This window comes from Colius striatus, chromosome 3, assembly GCF_028858725.1.
Source record: "Colius striatus isolate bColStr4 chromosome 3, bColStr4.1.hap1, whole genome shotgun sequence".
NCBI lineage: Eukaryota > Metazoa > Chordata > Aves > Coliiformes > Coliidae > Colius > Colius striatus.
Window position 1 is genome coordinate 51,613,454 of NC_084761.1, and position 17,919 is coordinate 51,631,372.

Here is a 17,919-nt window from a genome sequence, read left to right on the forward strand (position 1 = left end):
TTTTTGCATAGCAAGAGCAATTTAAGAAGTAGTCTTATTGTGCAAAAGCTGACAATTAGGCTGTTCCTGTACCATTACAGAGACATTTGCTGAAATTGCCAAAGCATATTTGATTCAAGAGTCCCATAGTATTGTGTCAGACATACCTCTTCTACAGGGCATTTTTGATGTGCACTATTCATGAGTGCTAGAGGAAAAAAACAATGGGTTACAGAAAAGGAAAAGGAGGTGAAGGACAACAAAGCAGGGCTTCAGAGGGCTAGAAACCATGATCAAATGGGTTAGTCACACAAGGGCAGCACACATGCCAGTGTTGTAAGATGAAAACTGAAATGTTTATTCACAATATAGTGTCTTTAAAAACTAATATAGAATTAGATTTCATTTATAGTATTACACTGATTTTAACAACAGCTGTTCAGAAGTTTTCCCATGAAAGATATAACTGAATATGGAAATGTCCACTGTATGGTTCAACAATGAGGCACTGTAGGAATGAGAAGAGGGAAGTCACTTGTCTTTGAATGCTTTATTTAGTTTTAATCATGGTTTATTTGGGTCTGCACTTTTTCCCTTACAGAAATAGTGGGTTACACTGAGGAGTTGATACAGATGCAAAAAAGTTGCAATCCCATAATTCATACTGCCACCTACCAAAAATGTATGGGCAGACAAGTTGATCCCAGTAAGAGGCACACCTCAAAAGTTTCAGGCATGACTGCACATCTTCTAAACAAGTTCTGTAAAAGTTGTTTGGCTAAGTAAGTAAATAAAAGCTCCCTACCCCACACCTTCACTTTCTTCTGCAGCGATCTGAACACATCATTGATCCAATACAAACAGTTAAAAAAAACAGACTGACCAAAACCAACCAATCTGAAGATAACTTTTGCAAAGTAGCTGGAAAAAAGTGTTCATTTGGTAAAGGTATTCAATACAACTGCTCAGGGTATAGCTCAATTACGATGATAAGGACATTAGAAATAAAAGCTAATTAATGGGGGAAGTAAAACCTGTCAAATTCTTTCATTCTTTCCTTATTTCTAGACAAATTCTACATGTTGCTTTGTCCTGTGAGACTCTGAATGTACTTCTGTCCATTAAAGTTATTAATACAAATAAGCAAGACCTAAACAAAATCTGAAATACCTTTCCCATTCTTAACATAAGCAAAAAAGCCTTGTGAGGCATGTATGTAATCCATCAAACTCCAAATTTCAAGTGAAATAAGTAAACTCATTTAAAACCTACACATTTTAAATATTTTTATAAAACCAACTTTACTAGTAGATACAAAGAAGTCTCTTCAAAAAGGCTAATATCCAAGCCATCAAATATATCTTCAGAATGTGCTCATTCTGTTTGAAAAAAACCCAACAAACTCCCAGGCATTGAAGGAATCAAGCTACCTCCATGTACACAAACATTTAACATTTATTTTTTAAGGACAATGACAAAGTTCTTGCATCCTTCCATCAACTGCTACCCTCTTTTTGCTGTCACATTTTTGTTACAACCACACATCTTTTGTTTTGGAAACTCTTAAATCCACAGTAGGAGCACAGGTGAAAGCTACTGCATCTTCTGCTTTCACGTATTCCCTGAAGTTCCAGAAATGCTAGGGAAAATACAAACTTTCTAAATAATCATTGCCTGTAGACTTGCACAGCTTTTATTCCTTTACCATTTCAAAGAAATCAATTCAAATTAAAAAGCATATGAGAGAAGACATGAATTTTTAAAATACAGCACACACCTGATTTAAAGACAAAGGAAAAAAATCCTGCAGCCATTTTTCTGTCCTTAAGGCCTTTTGATCCTGTAAGTCTATTCATTCCCTTTGTGGATTCCCTTGAAAAAGCATGCTATTAGTTTTTCCCCCCATTTCAAATTATGACAGCTTTAAGACTTAAAACACTCCTTCTTTCTTCCATCAGGGGAGTCAATGGAAAGGTATTACAGTGCTGGTTTACACAGTGACAACTGAAGACAGCTGGCTCTTCAACTTCTATACTATGAAAGCCTCAGAGTGAGATTGTTGACATTTCCAGAAGTATATGCTTAGTGGTATTTAAATAAAAGGTACAGAAAAGGTGGGAGAGGAAAAAATCCCCATAAAATCCATACTTTTTCATCTTATAACTTAACTAGTCTGAGGGGAAAGAAAAAAATGTCAACTCAACTCATCATATTGTCAATGATTCCATTGGCATCAATGAGGCATCAAAATGTTTTTAACCGAGTAAAATAAATTTTAAGCAAGTAAAGGATTAATAATACCACTGTAGATAGGACAGACCAGTGACTTACAGATTCTTTTTTCTGTACATATTTCTTACAAGCACTATTTAGCAGGCTTTATCGAATTACTTTGAACATGCAGTGGTAAAGGGGTTTTTCCTCTCCAGTTTCAAATTTGGGTACTATTTTCAAGTGTACTTCATATGTCATTTGTATTTGAAATATACAGATTATGGTGCAGGGGGCCCTTTAAGCTATCAAGATGCCTGTGTAAGTACCACTACCAGTATACCACAAAACCATTAATTGCAATGCTACAGATAAGCTGGTAGCAACAGATGTCTGACATGCACTTTTGAGTCTTTGTAACAGGGGGCTGAGCTAGAATTTACAGTCTTTAAGGCAATCTTTTAAGGCAAATACAAAGTTCATTCAAGGATCGGTGTCACAGCATCCTGCTGTGAGCGCGGAGTGCTTCCACAATATAGACCCTGCATAATAATATTCATATGTTTCCACTAGCAAGTCTGTATGAAATAATGAACAGTTTTGTAATTGCAGAGCGTTTTAAAAGCAAATTTCATTTTGAATTAAAGATTGGGATCATAGCCCCAAATAGCCCAAGCCTCATGGGAAATGAACTATTTTTATGTATTGTCCCTTCCAGCAGCTGTAAGTAAATATGACCTCACCAATTAACTATTTCAGTTAATTCATATTAACTACTCTTAAAAGGTTTTAAAATACTACTACTACTATCTACAATAAGGACATGTACTAATATTTGAAAACACAGCTTCTTTCAATGCTTCTCTAACAGTAGGCTAGACATTTCTACTATAAATCCTATGAAATATGTAGACTATTAGACTGAGAATTTATTCTCACTATATACCTGCCTAGGAATAAAAGCTATTCATGACAGTATCTCAAGCAGAGCCTCAAGAAGTAGTTAAACATTCCTTCCCTTACCTACAAAGTAACACACTAGAAAAGCTGAGAGAACGGTCCCATTGAAGAGGCCACACTTGTAGTCTACTGCAATACCAACGTGTCACGTAAGTGCAGAGGCTCTTCTTCAGGGAACACTAAAATGATCAGGAAATCCTCAAGCCAAAAACCAGGAAAGACCCTCTGATTTCACTGAAGAACTGATTAGAGTATTGCTGCAGAGGCAGAGGTTCTAACCAACTGGAAATTTTCGTGCATCTCTGAAGCAGGAGAATTGAAGCTTTCTCCTGAACTATTTCTTGGCACAAGGGGGAGGTCTTGCTCCTTTCCTTCTAGTTCTGTTTCCAGGCACCTCAGGGAAATGAAAGGTGTCTCGTTAGAGCTGGTCTGATTTAATGCTTGAATGTAGCTAAAAGAGATGCTGATGCCCAATTCCCCTTCTAAATGTAGACTTTTGTCCCCTCTTGAACGAACATTAGCACTCATACAACCCCACAGTTCAGAGTACTAAAATAAAAATTAAGCACTTTCTGTACAGTTTTTGTCCATTTTATCTCTCTGAACCTGCTCACCTGGGGCTCTGACCACTGGCAGCACAGAAAAAGCCACATGCCATCCCCAGCAGCAGTCTCTGTTTCTTGCCTCTGTTTCCTATCTCCCATTCTTAATCTGTGCAACTTCAGTGAGGGAACTGATCAAAAACAACCTAGAGGGGCAACAGGGATTTCTCTTCCTGCACTAAGTGACATCAAATACCCTTTTCCCAGCTGATGAAACTGCTGGGCACCACAGAGGCTGGCATTGCTGCTGAATAAAATCTGCATTAACTACACCCTTCAAGCAAGCCTGTAGTTTCACTCAAATTTGACAATAATGATTTATGAAGGCACTTCTTCCTACACCTTTCCTTGGGCTGTATGTTTCTGCCTCTACACCATTCCCTGCATTATGCCAGCCCAAATGTTTGTGCAGATGGGGAGAGAATGAGGTCACAGAATTGATCTGGTTGGGAAAAAGTGTGAGCCAAAAGAACCTAGGAAGCCCCCAAGCAAAACAAAATAAAAATGAAAAGCAAACAAAATCCTCAGCCAAAAATGGCTGCAAAACTGCCAAATGGGAAGCCACAGCCTCAGAGTGCATACAAGCTGTTACACATCCCTCATTCAGCTATGTATTTGCTTAGGACAGAATGAGAATGGAACAAGCTTGCAGGTTCTTCCAATGTATTAGTGCAGCAGATCTGCTTCTGTAGCCCTGATACTTAACAGTATCCTATTTTGGATGAGCGGAGAAGCAAGCAAAAACATTCTTCTTTGTCTCACTACAGCAGTACTTGGCTTGCCCCTTTTTACTTTCTTTGGCATTCTTGTGCATGTTGCTGCACTGGCATCAATGGAAATACTTTGATTTCAGTCAGAGCTGGATTTAGTGGTGTATCCTGAGACCATCACTAAAAATCTAGGGATAACTTTTGAAGAGTTGATATTAAAAAATTACTCCCAAGCACATTTCATGTTCACATACTTGCTTTCTTCAAGCATGTTGAGCTCACTTCTCTGAATTGTACTGAGCTGTCAAACAACTGAAACAAAAAAGTTACTATCTTTCTATACAGACTTGTAGTCAGAGTGTCTGAAAAGAAAATAAACCCATTTCTTCTTTGGCAACAAGACAGGGAGAGACTTAGTGACCCAAAGTCATATAAAGCATTGTCTACAGGCTGCAAAGTTGAAATCTTGCACATACTGATCACGATTCTTGAAAGTTAGAGATAAACACCCCACAGAAGCTATGATTAAGAAACACTTTTCCAGAGAATACTATACTTTTTTTCCAGATTAATGGCAAGAGGACTTAGGAATTACTCAGGGTCCATTCATAATTTAGGTCCATCCATAGGTATGGTTATAGGCATACAAAGAACTATGGTTTAATATACAATGCCTTGATATGTCCATGGAGATTTTTTCTAGCTTATTATCTGAGTAATTTACACGATACTTACATTTCATCATACAGCTATTTACATATTATTAAGTGTAATGTTATAACACACAGACCAGGGCTTCTCAACTAGACTTTTTTACTTGATTGTACCTCAAAATAAAGTACCACTTGCTGTTATATATTCAAAGCCATAGATATCAATTGTTTAATGATCTTTGCAACAGTTTTTTAGGCACTAGGGCTTAAGTAGTCTGAATCAATTTCTGACTCCACCACAAAAGGTCCTCTGTAACGTGGTGCTCTCTGTTTTCCAGTTTTCTATCTATGGCAGCAACAGCATGGATGAAGTGCTGCATTTTAACTACAGCATCATGTAGACTTGCTCTGAATAAAGCTTTCACAATACTCTTTGACTACCTCTAACCTAATCTTTACTAATAAACCCCTGACTAATAGGTCCAGGAGAAACAAATCAGTAGCACATACACTAATTTATTTTTTCCCATAGCAGTATCCTGAGGGTTGTTTCGTTAATATGGAATTGAAATCATGAACAGAAAGGAAATAAAAATGAAAAGCAGAAGAAAGAAACAGCGTAAAATACTTTGGAAGATGCAGCTAAATAAACCAAGGATTTTGTATTCCAAAATGACCCCAGTGCATGAGTGTAATCCTGTACCCAGTATAATCAACGGGCAGTTGTTGTAGATTTCTACTAAAATAGAAATATCTTCTGTTTTGTCAAGTGAACTACGAATTTGGCACGTATAACCCAAATCTTCAGAGATGGATTACATCTGTGCACAAATGCATTAGTGCATAAATAAGAAGATGTTAGTAACTGGCAAGAAGGAGCAGTCTATCAGCAAACTAAAAAGACTGTTTAATGTAAAGCAAAAAAGAGTGACAAAGAAATTATAGCCCCCCAAAAACCTGCTAGCTATTTCATTTTCACACACAAAGTTAAATAGTTACTAAAAACAAAAACATAGACATCTTACAGTATTATGTTTCTCAAAAAATAGGAAAAGTAGACTTACATCTCTTGATTGCTGCTCTTATGGATGACAAAGGTCCTTGGCTTAACGAAGAAAAAAAAATTACAATGTGGTTAATGTGTCAAAACAGCTAAAATCATGCAGAAATTTCTCATACATTGTAAAGGGTTTGCCAAGTGCATTTTCCCCCTAGGTTGTTATCTTACAGAAACTTGTCAAAAACTTCTGAGTATACAACCATATCCAACCCCTTCTAATGAAAACCAGGTTACAGCTTAGCTGAAAGACTTTGCAAAGACAAAACGACAATTATTAAAACCATTTTTTCTCTCAGTTCTATGTTGAAGTTCACATTCTGTCTCACTTGACAGGAAAGCTTAGAGAAGAGTCCACGTGGGTGTGCATATTCTCAGATTATAAACACTTAATGACAACGCTCTTGTAAATAAATAAAACTTAAATAGCCAAGAAACAACCTACAACCCCTTTGCTAAATATTTTTAACAATTACTTACTTCACAACTTCTCTTCCCTTTCAGTTAAGATTGCATTTTTCAGTAATAACTTGGTGGGTGGGGTTAGACAGGAAAAACAACATGACCAAAAATGTGTTTATACACAGAGACAGAAAAATGTTTCCTTTTGCCAACTCATCTACTTTCTTGGTAAGACCAAGGTTTCTAATGCCTCTCTTCTGAAGGTTGTAGTTAACAGATATGTAGCAGTCCTCACTATTTTTGAAGATAAAAATTAAAATTCAGGATTATCATTTGAAAGTGTTGCTAACTTGAAGAAGTGTTAATAACTCCTCAAGATGGTATTAATAATACGATACTTATGGAAAGCTACAGAGGAGCAAAAAAAACAAACCCAAATCACACAACTACTTCAGAAAACAACTATTTTTTACTCTTTTTTTTTTTCTTTTCTTTTTTTTTTTTAAAGCACAAGAGGTAAAAAAGAGTTGTTGGTGAGAAGCTTCTGGAAGTGCTGAATAATCTTTGTAAAGGCTGAAAATAAACACACTATTTCTGATTCAAATTAGTATGTTATCTTAATTACAAGAGAAAGGTGCACTAATCAAGACTTTTCTGGAAACCTTCCACCACTGCCTTCATCAACAGTATAACATCAGGAATGTTAGTACAGGAGGGCATTATTGTTTGAACACTGCTCTCCCTCTGCCTGCAGCAGGCATGAGGCACACCAACTCTGTCAAGGCTTGGTTTAGCTCCACATGCACTTTCATGCCATTGCTGATGACTGCAATTACTCCAGTGGGAAGAAGAATAAGTGGATTTGGAAGAGAGAAGAAAGAGACAGTCAAAAAGGACATGGATGAAAAATGTCCTCTATCTACAGTCATTCTGAAAACTAATTAAGACTAGAAATGAATGTTGATCTGACCGAACATTTTCTGAAATATTTTGGCTAGTCTAGGATAAACAATGCCTATTTGTCTGGTTTCAGAAACAGTTTAAATGTGGCTTGGCCCCTATCCACATAGCTAGAAAAGCTGTGTTAGAAAACATTTATATCAGTCAAATTTTACTGTGCATTCTCAGCAGAAAAGGAGTGTAGTTTTCCTTCAAAATATTCCACCATAATACAGCCTTATCTTTAAGAAACACTTTGAGTTGTATGTTCCTCCTAGATGTACCCCAGACCCCTAATTCCTTGTAACTCAAGTCTCCTTATTTTGGATGTCCTTTTTTTTCAGCTTTATTCTTCTGCTTTCATTGTTGTGAATAACTAATATCAGACAGGAAGGAGACTGAAGTCTGGTAACATGAATCTGAAATATTCTGGAGTAGCAAAACCTTTTATATATTCAAAATTGAAGATTTACTTAAGCTTTATAGCAGGAAAGTAGGAAATCTATGAAGTATGCATATTCCAGTACCAGTAAGAACCAGAAGGAACAAGTTCTTCTGCTGGCAAGAGCCCTTTGACATGTTGCAATTTGCCACAGAATCTGATCAGCACTTTCAGATACGAGCAGCTACTTTTAGCTAGAAATCATGGGAGCCATCATGTAGGCAAAAGCCAAGTATTCCATGCCATGTGAGTACCAAAAGAGTATAGAAAATGATTTTAAAATAAAAATACAAAGAAGCAAAATCTTCCATGAAACCAACCCTATGAAATAGAAGTATGGATATATCAAGAGCAAGGCAGTTCAAGTGTGCAACTATCCATGTAATTTAGAACCCAGGATAACATGGTTCTGTTGGAAAATTTATGAGCTCACAAGCAAAACAAGCTGTTAGCAGATAGTTTTTCTTTTGCAATTTCCATTAACAGGTCACCCATCAACAACCTTCTGGCAAAGCAGTACATTTCCTACTCCCAGGATAGTTTGATTCACTTTTCCCTTACAATTATTTAAGCCTTTTAAAAACATGGAAATGGGAGTGGATGCAGATTTTTTTTTTTCCTCCCATGAAGCCACGTACAGGAACTGCAAACTCCATACCATTGTTACATGCTAAACTCCACTGATTTAAATAAGATCCTGTTGTGGGGGCAGCTGAGGATTTTGCCCATATCTTATGCTGAGCTAATCCCCTACTCCCTCTTCTACAGGCAACAATTTCTGGTCTCTTGTCCTTCCTCATAAAGAGGGAAGAGATAAGGTTACTAATATCTTTCTTTGTTCCACAGACACATTTTGACACATTTTCTCCCAAGCTATCCAAATAATTAACATAACCAAATCAAATTTAATTCTCCTATTTGATGAGGTAAGAGCTGCAATAATTACTGTATGGAGTCCCTGCCTCTTTCCTACCACCTCCTCATGTCCACAAGGCACAAGAAACCATGGTGCACACAAAATCCCCACAAACACACTTGTAAAGGAAAAACAGTGTGAAGAGATTTGATCCACTGGTGACCTCTGATCCTAGTCCCAGTAACTCCCCGGACAGTTACATCTGAACACTTGAAGGGACAGTGTGACAATAACTAGGCCCTGAGGGTACAGGGCAGCAGCTCCTGTGTGGCCCTGTAATGTGCATAAGCAAATCCAAACTTATATTGCTGGGAGAAAACAATGCAGACAACAGGAAGTTTCAGAGCATTAAAGACTGATAAACCTTAGCTCCAACACCATTCCAGCTAGACCTAATATGGAATAAGTAAAGACGTAAACTATCCATCCATCCATTCTCCCCCATATGATTTAGCATGCAGCAGTAGACAACCAGAGCAACTCCTCTGACATCTGCACATTTATCCTAGAACTTGCTCACTGTTAACTTAAAACACAGTCTTTGTTTCATTTTCTGCCTTGCGGAGCTTCACTTGCCAGCCCCTCAAAAGAGGGAACTAGCCCACCTCCGTTAGGCTCTCTACACACCCAAACATACCCGCTCAAAAGGTTTAGAGGGCATCGGTAAGCTGCTGTGCCTGCTATGTGGAAAGCAGTTAGGTACTTTCAGTCAGCAGTAACATGAAAAGGGTCCCAAGGGTCACCACTGCTGAAAGATAAAGAATCTGAAGTGGCGTGTTTGAAGTTGTTAAACACCTACTCACTCATCCTGGCAGGCTTTATTCTGGGTTTCAAGGATAGGTTTTCTAAATATAAACACTTGAGGAAAACACTTCAAAAACATATTTTAGATCTGTGTATGGAAGAAATAAAATTGCCACAAAGTAGACTGGGCAAAGAGCTGTAAACTGTTCATCAGTGTGCTGGTTACATTATCCTGTAACATTTAAAAAACTTATTAAAAGACACTATTCCAAACACAAAATGTTTAAAATGCCACCTAAATGATTTCACTACAGACTGAGTCACAGGGTGGTGCAAAAGGTCAGACTTACCACCACTCTAATAGTGGGCCAAAGAGAAACCTATCAGTTAGATCAAAAAGCTCCCAAAGTCAGGACAGAAGAGTCATAGCTAGCCTATCTTCATGACTAGGATGCAGTAGACAAAACTGTACCAATCCTGTGGATTATGTGACTCCACCCTGAAAATACATCCAGACTCTTCAATGCTTCCACTGCAGAGGACTCCCAGCCCGGCAACTGATATGTGTGAATTAGACTGCATGACTCATGGACTCTGGGAGCAGTTTCCCCATTAGCGTAAGAGAAGTGGAGACTGTACAGCCAGTAGTCTCACCTTCCCCACACTCACGACCTCCACCAGTTCTCTTGTGTTCATGCTGACATGGCCACAAGTCTGCTGGATCAGCCGAGTGATTTTTCTAATAACAAACCATCCCATCCCAAGCATCCCAATTAGTTTTCAGCCAGACAAACTGACTGCCCCAACTAGCTGCAAAGCCACACAAGCACCAGGGTGACACTGCAGAAGCAGTGGGAATGGGCACTTGGTGAAGCCAGTGGCAGTTTTGGGGCAAGCAGCTCAGTCTCTACTCATAAAAACAAACCTCACCAAAGTTCGGGACTCTGCGGCTAATCTGACAGCAACTCACCAAGTGCTGGCCATGCCTTATGCCTGGGGTCAGCTGTTCTCACCCTTCAGTACCAGTTGATCCACTCTTTCTTTCTTTTCCTTTTTCTGCTGTTAGTGCTGGTCATCCAGATTGGTTTACTGAGAAATGACACAAACACCAGAAAAAAGCAACTGGCAGCAGTCTGCCACCACAGTGTCCTCTCCACAAAATGAAGATGCACTCTCACATTCTCTGCTAAGTCATGGGTACAGGAGGCTAATAAAGACCCATTCACCTAAAACATCACATGATTAATAGGCCAGATCTGGTCATCTATGTGAAATCAGACTCACCCTGGTACAACTTCACTTCTCTCTTAGGCTCAGCCCCAAAAGCAAGTAATCCTGAACCAGTAATGAAGCCCAGTGACAATTCAATCCTCTTCACGATGCTGAGGATGTCTATTTCTGCATCACTTAACAAACGCCACAACTGCAACTTCCCACTAGCTGGACAGCAAGGATGGAGCTAAGCAGAAACTAAAAACGACCCGCTCATCTAACTAAAACAGCTCCTGTTGATCAACATAGGAAATTTTTTCAGGAATTGCTCTCTAGCTGTTTCTTCCACCACTTATTGCATATTCATGTGCTTGTCACTGTCATCCTTGAGGATCACATTTCAGCAATCAAACCTTCAATTTTAAGGCAAAAAACAGGCAGGAAGTCAAAGCAGATCATGGCAGCAAATGATAACATTTCACTCTCTAATTTTCGTGGCAAACTAGGAGTCATGAGGTTGCAACAGCTTCCACACTTAATAATGTCCAGTTTAGACCCTGAAGCTGAAACATCTCCCATTTTTTTTTGTTGAATCCGAGTCCCTCAGCTTGTTCTGAATGAACTCCTTCCTGTTCCAGACCTACAGACATGCTAGATAGATTTGCCCTACCATTTTCTTTCAGACAACCTGAGCTTGCTCCTGAAGATGACTGCATGATCACATGCATTCCAGGAAAGCAAATGCACAGAGCGTGATTCAAGTTATTCTGTCTTCATTGTATATTTACTGATGTCAGCTCCCAATAAAACATACATTACAAGAACTGAAGGCTCTGCTTACTGACAACTTTGGCCCTCCTCTATCAGATAAAAAGATTCTGCTCTATGCCATCTGTCAGTGTATATTTACTCAATGTTGTGATAGCCCTGCTAGGATGTTTTTAATAAAATTAGTAAGTAGTATTTAAGTTTTAATAATAATTTAACTATGGTAGTAAATAGTTCTAGCAGTAGAATGCACCTATAATTTTAACAACAGCGTAACAGCAATGCAGCGTTGTAAATGTTAATGCAAGTATCATTAAATTCTCATAGTGATAGTGACAACATATTTGGGCCCAGCTGGCATGATATTCAGACACAGAAGTAAGGGTTAAAAATCTAAAGGCAAAAGCCAGCTCTTTCATATAGAATAACTTAGCTCTAAATTGAAGCTTTTTCTGATGGAAATTCTTTACCATTGAAGTCTGCTGCTATTGCAAATAGTGAAAGATGACAGTGTACTGTGTCTACAGTTAAAAAATGAAACAAAGCTTATTTCTGAAGAATGGTTCTTTTTTTCAGCTATTTGCAGTAACATTAATACAACCTAAAGTATAATATTCGAGCAAGCCTGTGAGCCATGGTGAAGCGTGTGAGCGAGCATTATTTGCTTCCTGGGCACATACTACACAAGCAACAGCCCAGTTCCTGGCTGAGGAATTAATACAGCAGGTGAGAGGAGCAGCCTGACCACTGCCAGAGCAAACTCCAGGCATGACATATGAACAGGTATGACTCGGACACTGGCTTTGGGCCAGTATCCAGAACACTCATTGTTGCTCTCTTGGTGGAATATAGTGCTGACTGGGGAATGGTTTGGTTGCCTATTGTAATGCAGCCTATGCTGAGCTGCACACACTGTGCAGGACACACTGCAACGTGAAAGACGTACAGCTGAAAGCAAAGAATAAGGTGATTATCAAGAAAAGGCCAGACTGACAGGGTTTCTTTCTCCAGAGAAAAACACCCAAATGGGAAGGGAGGCCATTAAATAGGGTGTGAGAGGCTTGAACTCAGACTTTCTCTGTGACCTCAGGAAAGCCACTGAACTTCCACCCACAAAACAGAGGTGGCAGTTGCTGTCTCTCTGTGCTGTTAGAAGGCAGAAGCAACCACAGACCTGGGGCTTTACTTTTGGCTGTGACAGGCCAGATGTGAAGGTACCTAAACAAGAAAGGAATTAAGAAATCAGTGCAATGGATCATTAAAATGCAAAAATCCTTCCTTCATTTCCAGGCACCAGCCCCATATGCTGGCTTTTCCTACTTGTTGCTATTACAGATTTGCTGACTGCTGCCTGGAAATGGTCTAATGATGGCCTCCCCAGTACAAGAGAAACAGAAACATACTGGAGAGAGACAAGCAAAGAGTTGATGGTGAGGAAGGACTGGAGCACATCTCATAAGAGTAAAGGCTGAGAGAGTTGGGATCGTTCAGCCTGGAGAAGACTCGGCAGGGGAAGCTTATCAGTGTGCTGAGAACTGGTGGGGAGGAATGAAAGACAAGGCAGCCACACTCCTCTCAGTGGTGCCCAGAGACAGGGCAAGAGGTGACAACCACAAGCTAACACACATGAAATCTCATCTAAACTCAAGAAAAGACTCATTTCTGTGTGTGTGTTCATGCAGCGTGTGTGTGTGCACTCTGTGTGTTGTGCGTGCTTGTGCTGTGCAAGTGTGCGTGTGTAGGAGTGGGTGTGTGTGCAGTGTGTATGTGTTGTGCTTTAAGTGGTATGTGTATGTGTGCACAGAGTATGGTCTCTGTGTGCTGTGGGTTTTTGTGTGTTCAGTGTGCATGGGATAGTGTGCTGCATGTGGCCACAGTCACTGCTCAGTTCCATTGGGGTGCCAAGAGGAGCCTCAGCCCCAGAGAGGTCCCAGATGGGGTCAGAGGCAGTGAGAGAGGGGACTGTGGGGCACATGAGGGTTTGAGGCAGGCATGGGGGAAGCTGTGGGTACTCAGGGGGTTATGAGGCACATGGGCAGTTGGAGACCCTGTGGGAAAGCTGTGAGGGAGCCCAGGACAGTAACGTGACACCCACAGGGTCGGGAATCTGGGGGAGAGAGTTGGGTGCTCATCAAGGGGACCCTGAGGGGCACCCAGGGGAGGGAGTTGTGGAGCACTCAGGAAAAGGGAAGTCTCTGGTGCATAGGAGGGGTCAGAGGCACCCTGGGGGCTATGGGACATCCAGGAGGCTGGCAAATCCCAGGGGTTTGTGAGGGATATGGGGGGCAGGGTTGGGCCCCTGCAGACAGCAGGTCATGAGCCCCAGCGCTGCTAGTGTGTTGTGTAGCACTGCTGTGTCCAACACTGCTGCACAGGCACTCACCACCTCCTCGGCAGCTGTGTGCATGAAGGTGTTGGAACTAGGTGATCTTTAAGGTCTGATACAAACTATTCAATGATTTCAAAAAATAAATCAAAACACCCTGCTAGCCACTGACAGGACATTTTGCTTGCTTCATACATCTCTGTACATTAAATACCATCTGGTAGCTGAATGAACTCCAGAACCTTTGTAATAGACATCACAGATGAATAAAACCTGGTTTAATCATGAACGATGAGCATAAAGGCAAAGGCATAAATGCACAAAAGGCATAAAGAAAACTGATAGATCTGGGTCCACAGTATTCAAGGTAATTTTACGGGGCTTTAATTATTCTAAAGTATGGATGTGAGATTTTCTTCAAATATCTGTGTACTTTATAGGATACATAAGTGTAGTGTTACAGTTACCATTAAAGTTTTGTAAAGGAAGAAAGTGATATGTCACTGTCCTCATAGGATTAGAAACATTAATAATGATTACTTAGCAAAGAGATAACACTTTATATCAGTATCTCAGAACTCTCCTAAACAAGTTACCTGCAGATCAGTAAAGAAAAAAGAATAGGGGATGAAGATGGAAAATACTCAAAGTCATGAAAAGGTAAGTGTACTTCACCTGGCCTTTTGAAAATATGGAGGCTCAGAAGTTTGGGAATAGAAACACAACAGAGCATATCTGACCAAGCAGGAACTAAAGGGTGCTGTCTGCAAGGACAGGAACCCAGCAGGACACTGAGGATGCAGGAGCTGGAGGTGAAGAATCCAGAGAATGCTCAGGTGCTTGCAAACAAGACTTCAAAGACCTCGGAGCAGTAAACGAAACAGGGAACAAGGTTTTTATGTTAAAATAATCTGCAAAATACAGGCCCATTTGATTCAACTATTGAGTATCTTTTGAGGAGGAAATTAGTGTATGCCTGAGGAAGGAGTTCCTGGGGAATCTTGAAACATCTTAAAGCCTCTAACAGACAATTGAATCTCACTTCCAAAGTACAGTACCAAATAGCTTCTACACTCAGCAATTAAGATAGGATCTGGATCCTGCCTAGTCAGAGACAAACAGCACACAATTCCAGATCTGTAACAGAGAAGCCAGCCATATGAGAAGCATCCAAAATATAAAGTTCAACCTAAGCCACAGAACTACAACTCTCAGTGCCAAAAACTTATCTGAGTACCTTTGAGAATTTCAAAGTACAACAACAGCCAATGCTGAGCTCTTTGATAAGTTCCATACTGTTGGACTTCCATGCTCCTTTAGCCTAATTCAACTTCTTCATAGGTCATCTGAGTCAAGTAAGCAATCTGAAATGTACTGGAGTTTAAGCTTTAGCTGTGAAGAAACAAAAGGAACTTTCTCATTGTTTTAATTATAGATGCATGTTGATAGCAAAGACATTTGTTGTGAAGGGACAGCCTATAAAACAGATGTATTAATACATATACATCAATTATAGTCTTAATGAAGTCTTAACTCATCACTTAAATCTAAGAACTCCCCTCCAAAATGCTTCTACATTGTAAATATGAACAGGCAGACAAAAACATGTGTGTAAGAATATTACAAGGTCATCTGCATAAAGAGACATACTGGCTTCAAACTGGCCATTTGTAAATAAATCATTTAACCAGCAGTAGAAACACTCACTTGCAACCCTCCCATGTTAAAGTCTCACAAAAATAAAACTGTCTTCATGTGTGATTGCATCTTGTTCCAATGGACTGTTGACTCACCCAGTTACACCCTACAGTACACAAAGTCCATGAACTTGTAACAGTGTGCACTGTGCATTCTGTAAGGGACAGAAATTGTAAAATAAAATCTCATAACCACACCCTTCATCAAACCTGTCTTTCCAGAAAGTGTCCTGCATGCAGCTCAGTCAGAGAAATGGCATGTTTGCCTATACATGACCTTCAAAAACACTGCAACACTTCCTTTTCTTCTGTACCACAGATATTGACAGAAAATGATTCCTCAGAAACTTGCACTACATAACAACAGCTCATACATTCTACATCTGTAGGTCTACACTGTTTACCTCTGAGTTTAAATATAACCCTAAAATGCAGTCCCTTTTGATTCATTCACAAAGATTCTGCATCTCTGAGAGTAGGGTCAATCATTCCCAAAAGATATAAATCAAAGATTGTTTTTCAAGTGTTGCAATTATGATTCTACAAAGATGTAGGTAACCTATAGTGTATAGGTAAATGTAATATCTTTGTTAGTCCAAACTGGGGGAAACCAGCCAAGACTTTAGATACATAAATTATTTTCCAAGTGTGAAAAAGAAGCATCAACTATCAGAGCCAAACAAATGTTTTAAATCACACACCTAAAAACCTGCATCTATCCCAAACACACTGCAAAACCCTGATAGGTAAGCACATCACAATTGCCTGTAGGAACAATGAAAATACATCTGGGAGAAGGCCTTTAACTGCTTGGGACACCTCTCTAGAAAAAAAGATCCCATCTTTGAGCAAGTCATCACACAAGACAAGAGGAACTTCCTCCATTCTCAATCATATACCCTGGCTGTCTTGCAACATCACAGTACTCAAATTATATGGTGATCAATAAATACTGAAGCCTCTAATGAATGGTTTTATCTTGGAAGAAATAATCACTATCATTACCTTTTGCCACTCAACTAAATTTAGCTTCAGAAACAAACACCTTGTAGAACAGATCGAACCGGACCTTTCCGGAGCAACAGTCACAAGAAACACTTTGCCAAAACATTTCACAGCCACGGAAATCAATGTTCCTCCCTAGTCTGTAAGAATTCTCCACACACACACCTCTTTCACATGCTTCTCCACACACTTCCATCAATGTACCATATACCATCAGGTAAATTGGGCAGAGGAAATGAAAAGGCACAAAGTATCAGGTTCAGTTTACCCAAGTGAATGAAAGGACAGAAAAAACACCAATTAGTGCAGTTACCCTTCTCTTACAACAACCACTTAATCTCTGACCTTTATCTCCAACAGTAAGAGTGACCTCTTCCTTAAGACTGCTTAATTGATTAACATGATCTATTTAAATCCAAAATAACAGCATTTTAACTTTGTCAAGAAGCAGCATAGTTATAGGGAGTGACAGCTCAGTCTCTTACACTACAGGACATAAAAAGCATTATATGAAACCGGCAGACATCGTTTCTGAAAGAGTCAGAGACTTCAGCGTGCAATGTGAGGTTAAGTTGTGGCACTGCTTGCCAAAAAACAGTGTGGGTGACAAAACTGTATATGAATTCAAAAAATCCTAAAGAAAACCCACTGAGGGCTATTAAATACAAAACATCATCTCTCTCCCTGAGCCACACAAATCTGGATGCTGACAGAACGCATGAATATTTTCCGGGGCACTTTTGCTTTTTCCTTATCTTCTTCCTAGGCTTCTGCTTCATATGTAAGAAAGGACAGAATGAGAATACCAAAATAGAGGGACTTTTGGTCTGCTCCACAAAGGCCATCTTAACACTCCTAGTTGTCTTCCAGAATGGAAGAAGGTCACTCGTCTGAAAGCTCTGCTGTTTTTTCCACTTACTTGAGTTGTTCTATTAAGAAAAATCTTAAGATAAAAGCATATATTTTAGGTTGTTTACTTTTTAAAGACATTTGAAAATTCATGGTTTTTTTAAAGTGCGAAAGTCATCTTGGCAATTTCTATTTTATGCCCTCCAAGAACACTAATGATTTTGTTTTATACCACCATTTTTAGCATGTGCAGCAAGGTAGTTACCACAATAAGAAATACATTTTGTCTATTCAAATACTAACAAAAGCCTACAAAGGATAGGAAATACAGAGAGCTGTGTCATCATTTCAGATCTGTCCTAGATGGAAAAAAGAATAAATACTGTTATTAACAGAAAGCATTGGTGGTCTGTTCACACTATAAAATGTTCATTTAATAGAACACAT

General features: G+C 39.4%; 1 protein-coding gene across 4 annotated transcripts in view; it reads right to left on the reverse strand.

Moving 5' to 3' along the window:
- Nucleotides 1-17,919, reverse strand: part of SH3D19 (SH3 domain containing 19) — a 91,858-nt gene that overhangs the window by 40,871 nt on the left and 33,068 nt on the right. For 2 of the 4 annotated variants that reach the window (XM_061993061.1, XM_061993064.1), the window contains one exon: nt 6,180-6,220. In XM_061993061.1, coding sequence (XP_061849045.1) covers nt 6,180-6,220 — 41 coding nt within the window. Of the gene's footprint in view, nt 1-146; nt 188-6,179; nt 6,221-6,652; nt 6,705-17,919 lie in introns of those variants that run through there. The other 2 variants (XM_061993063.1, XM_061993062.1) reach the window with 2 other exon arrangements.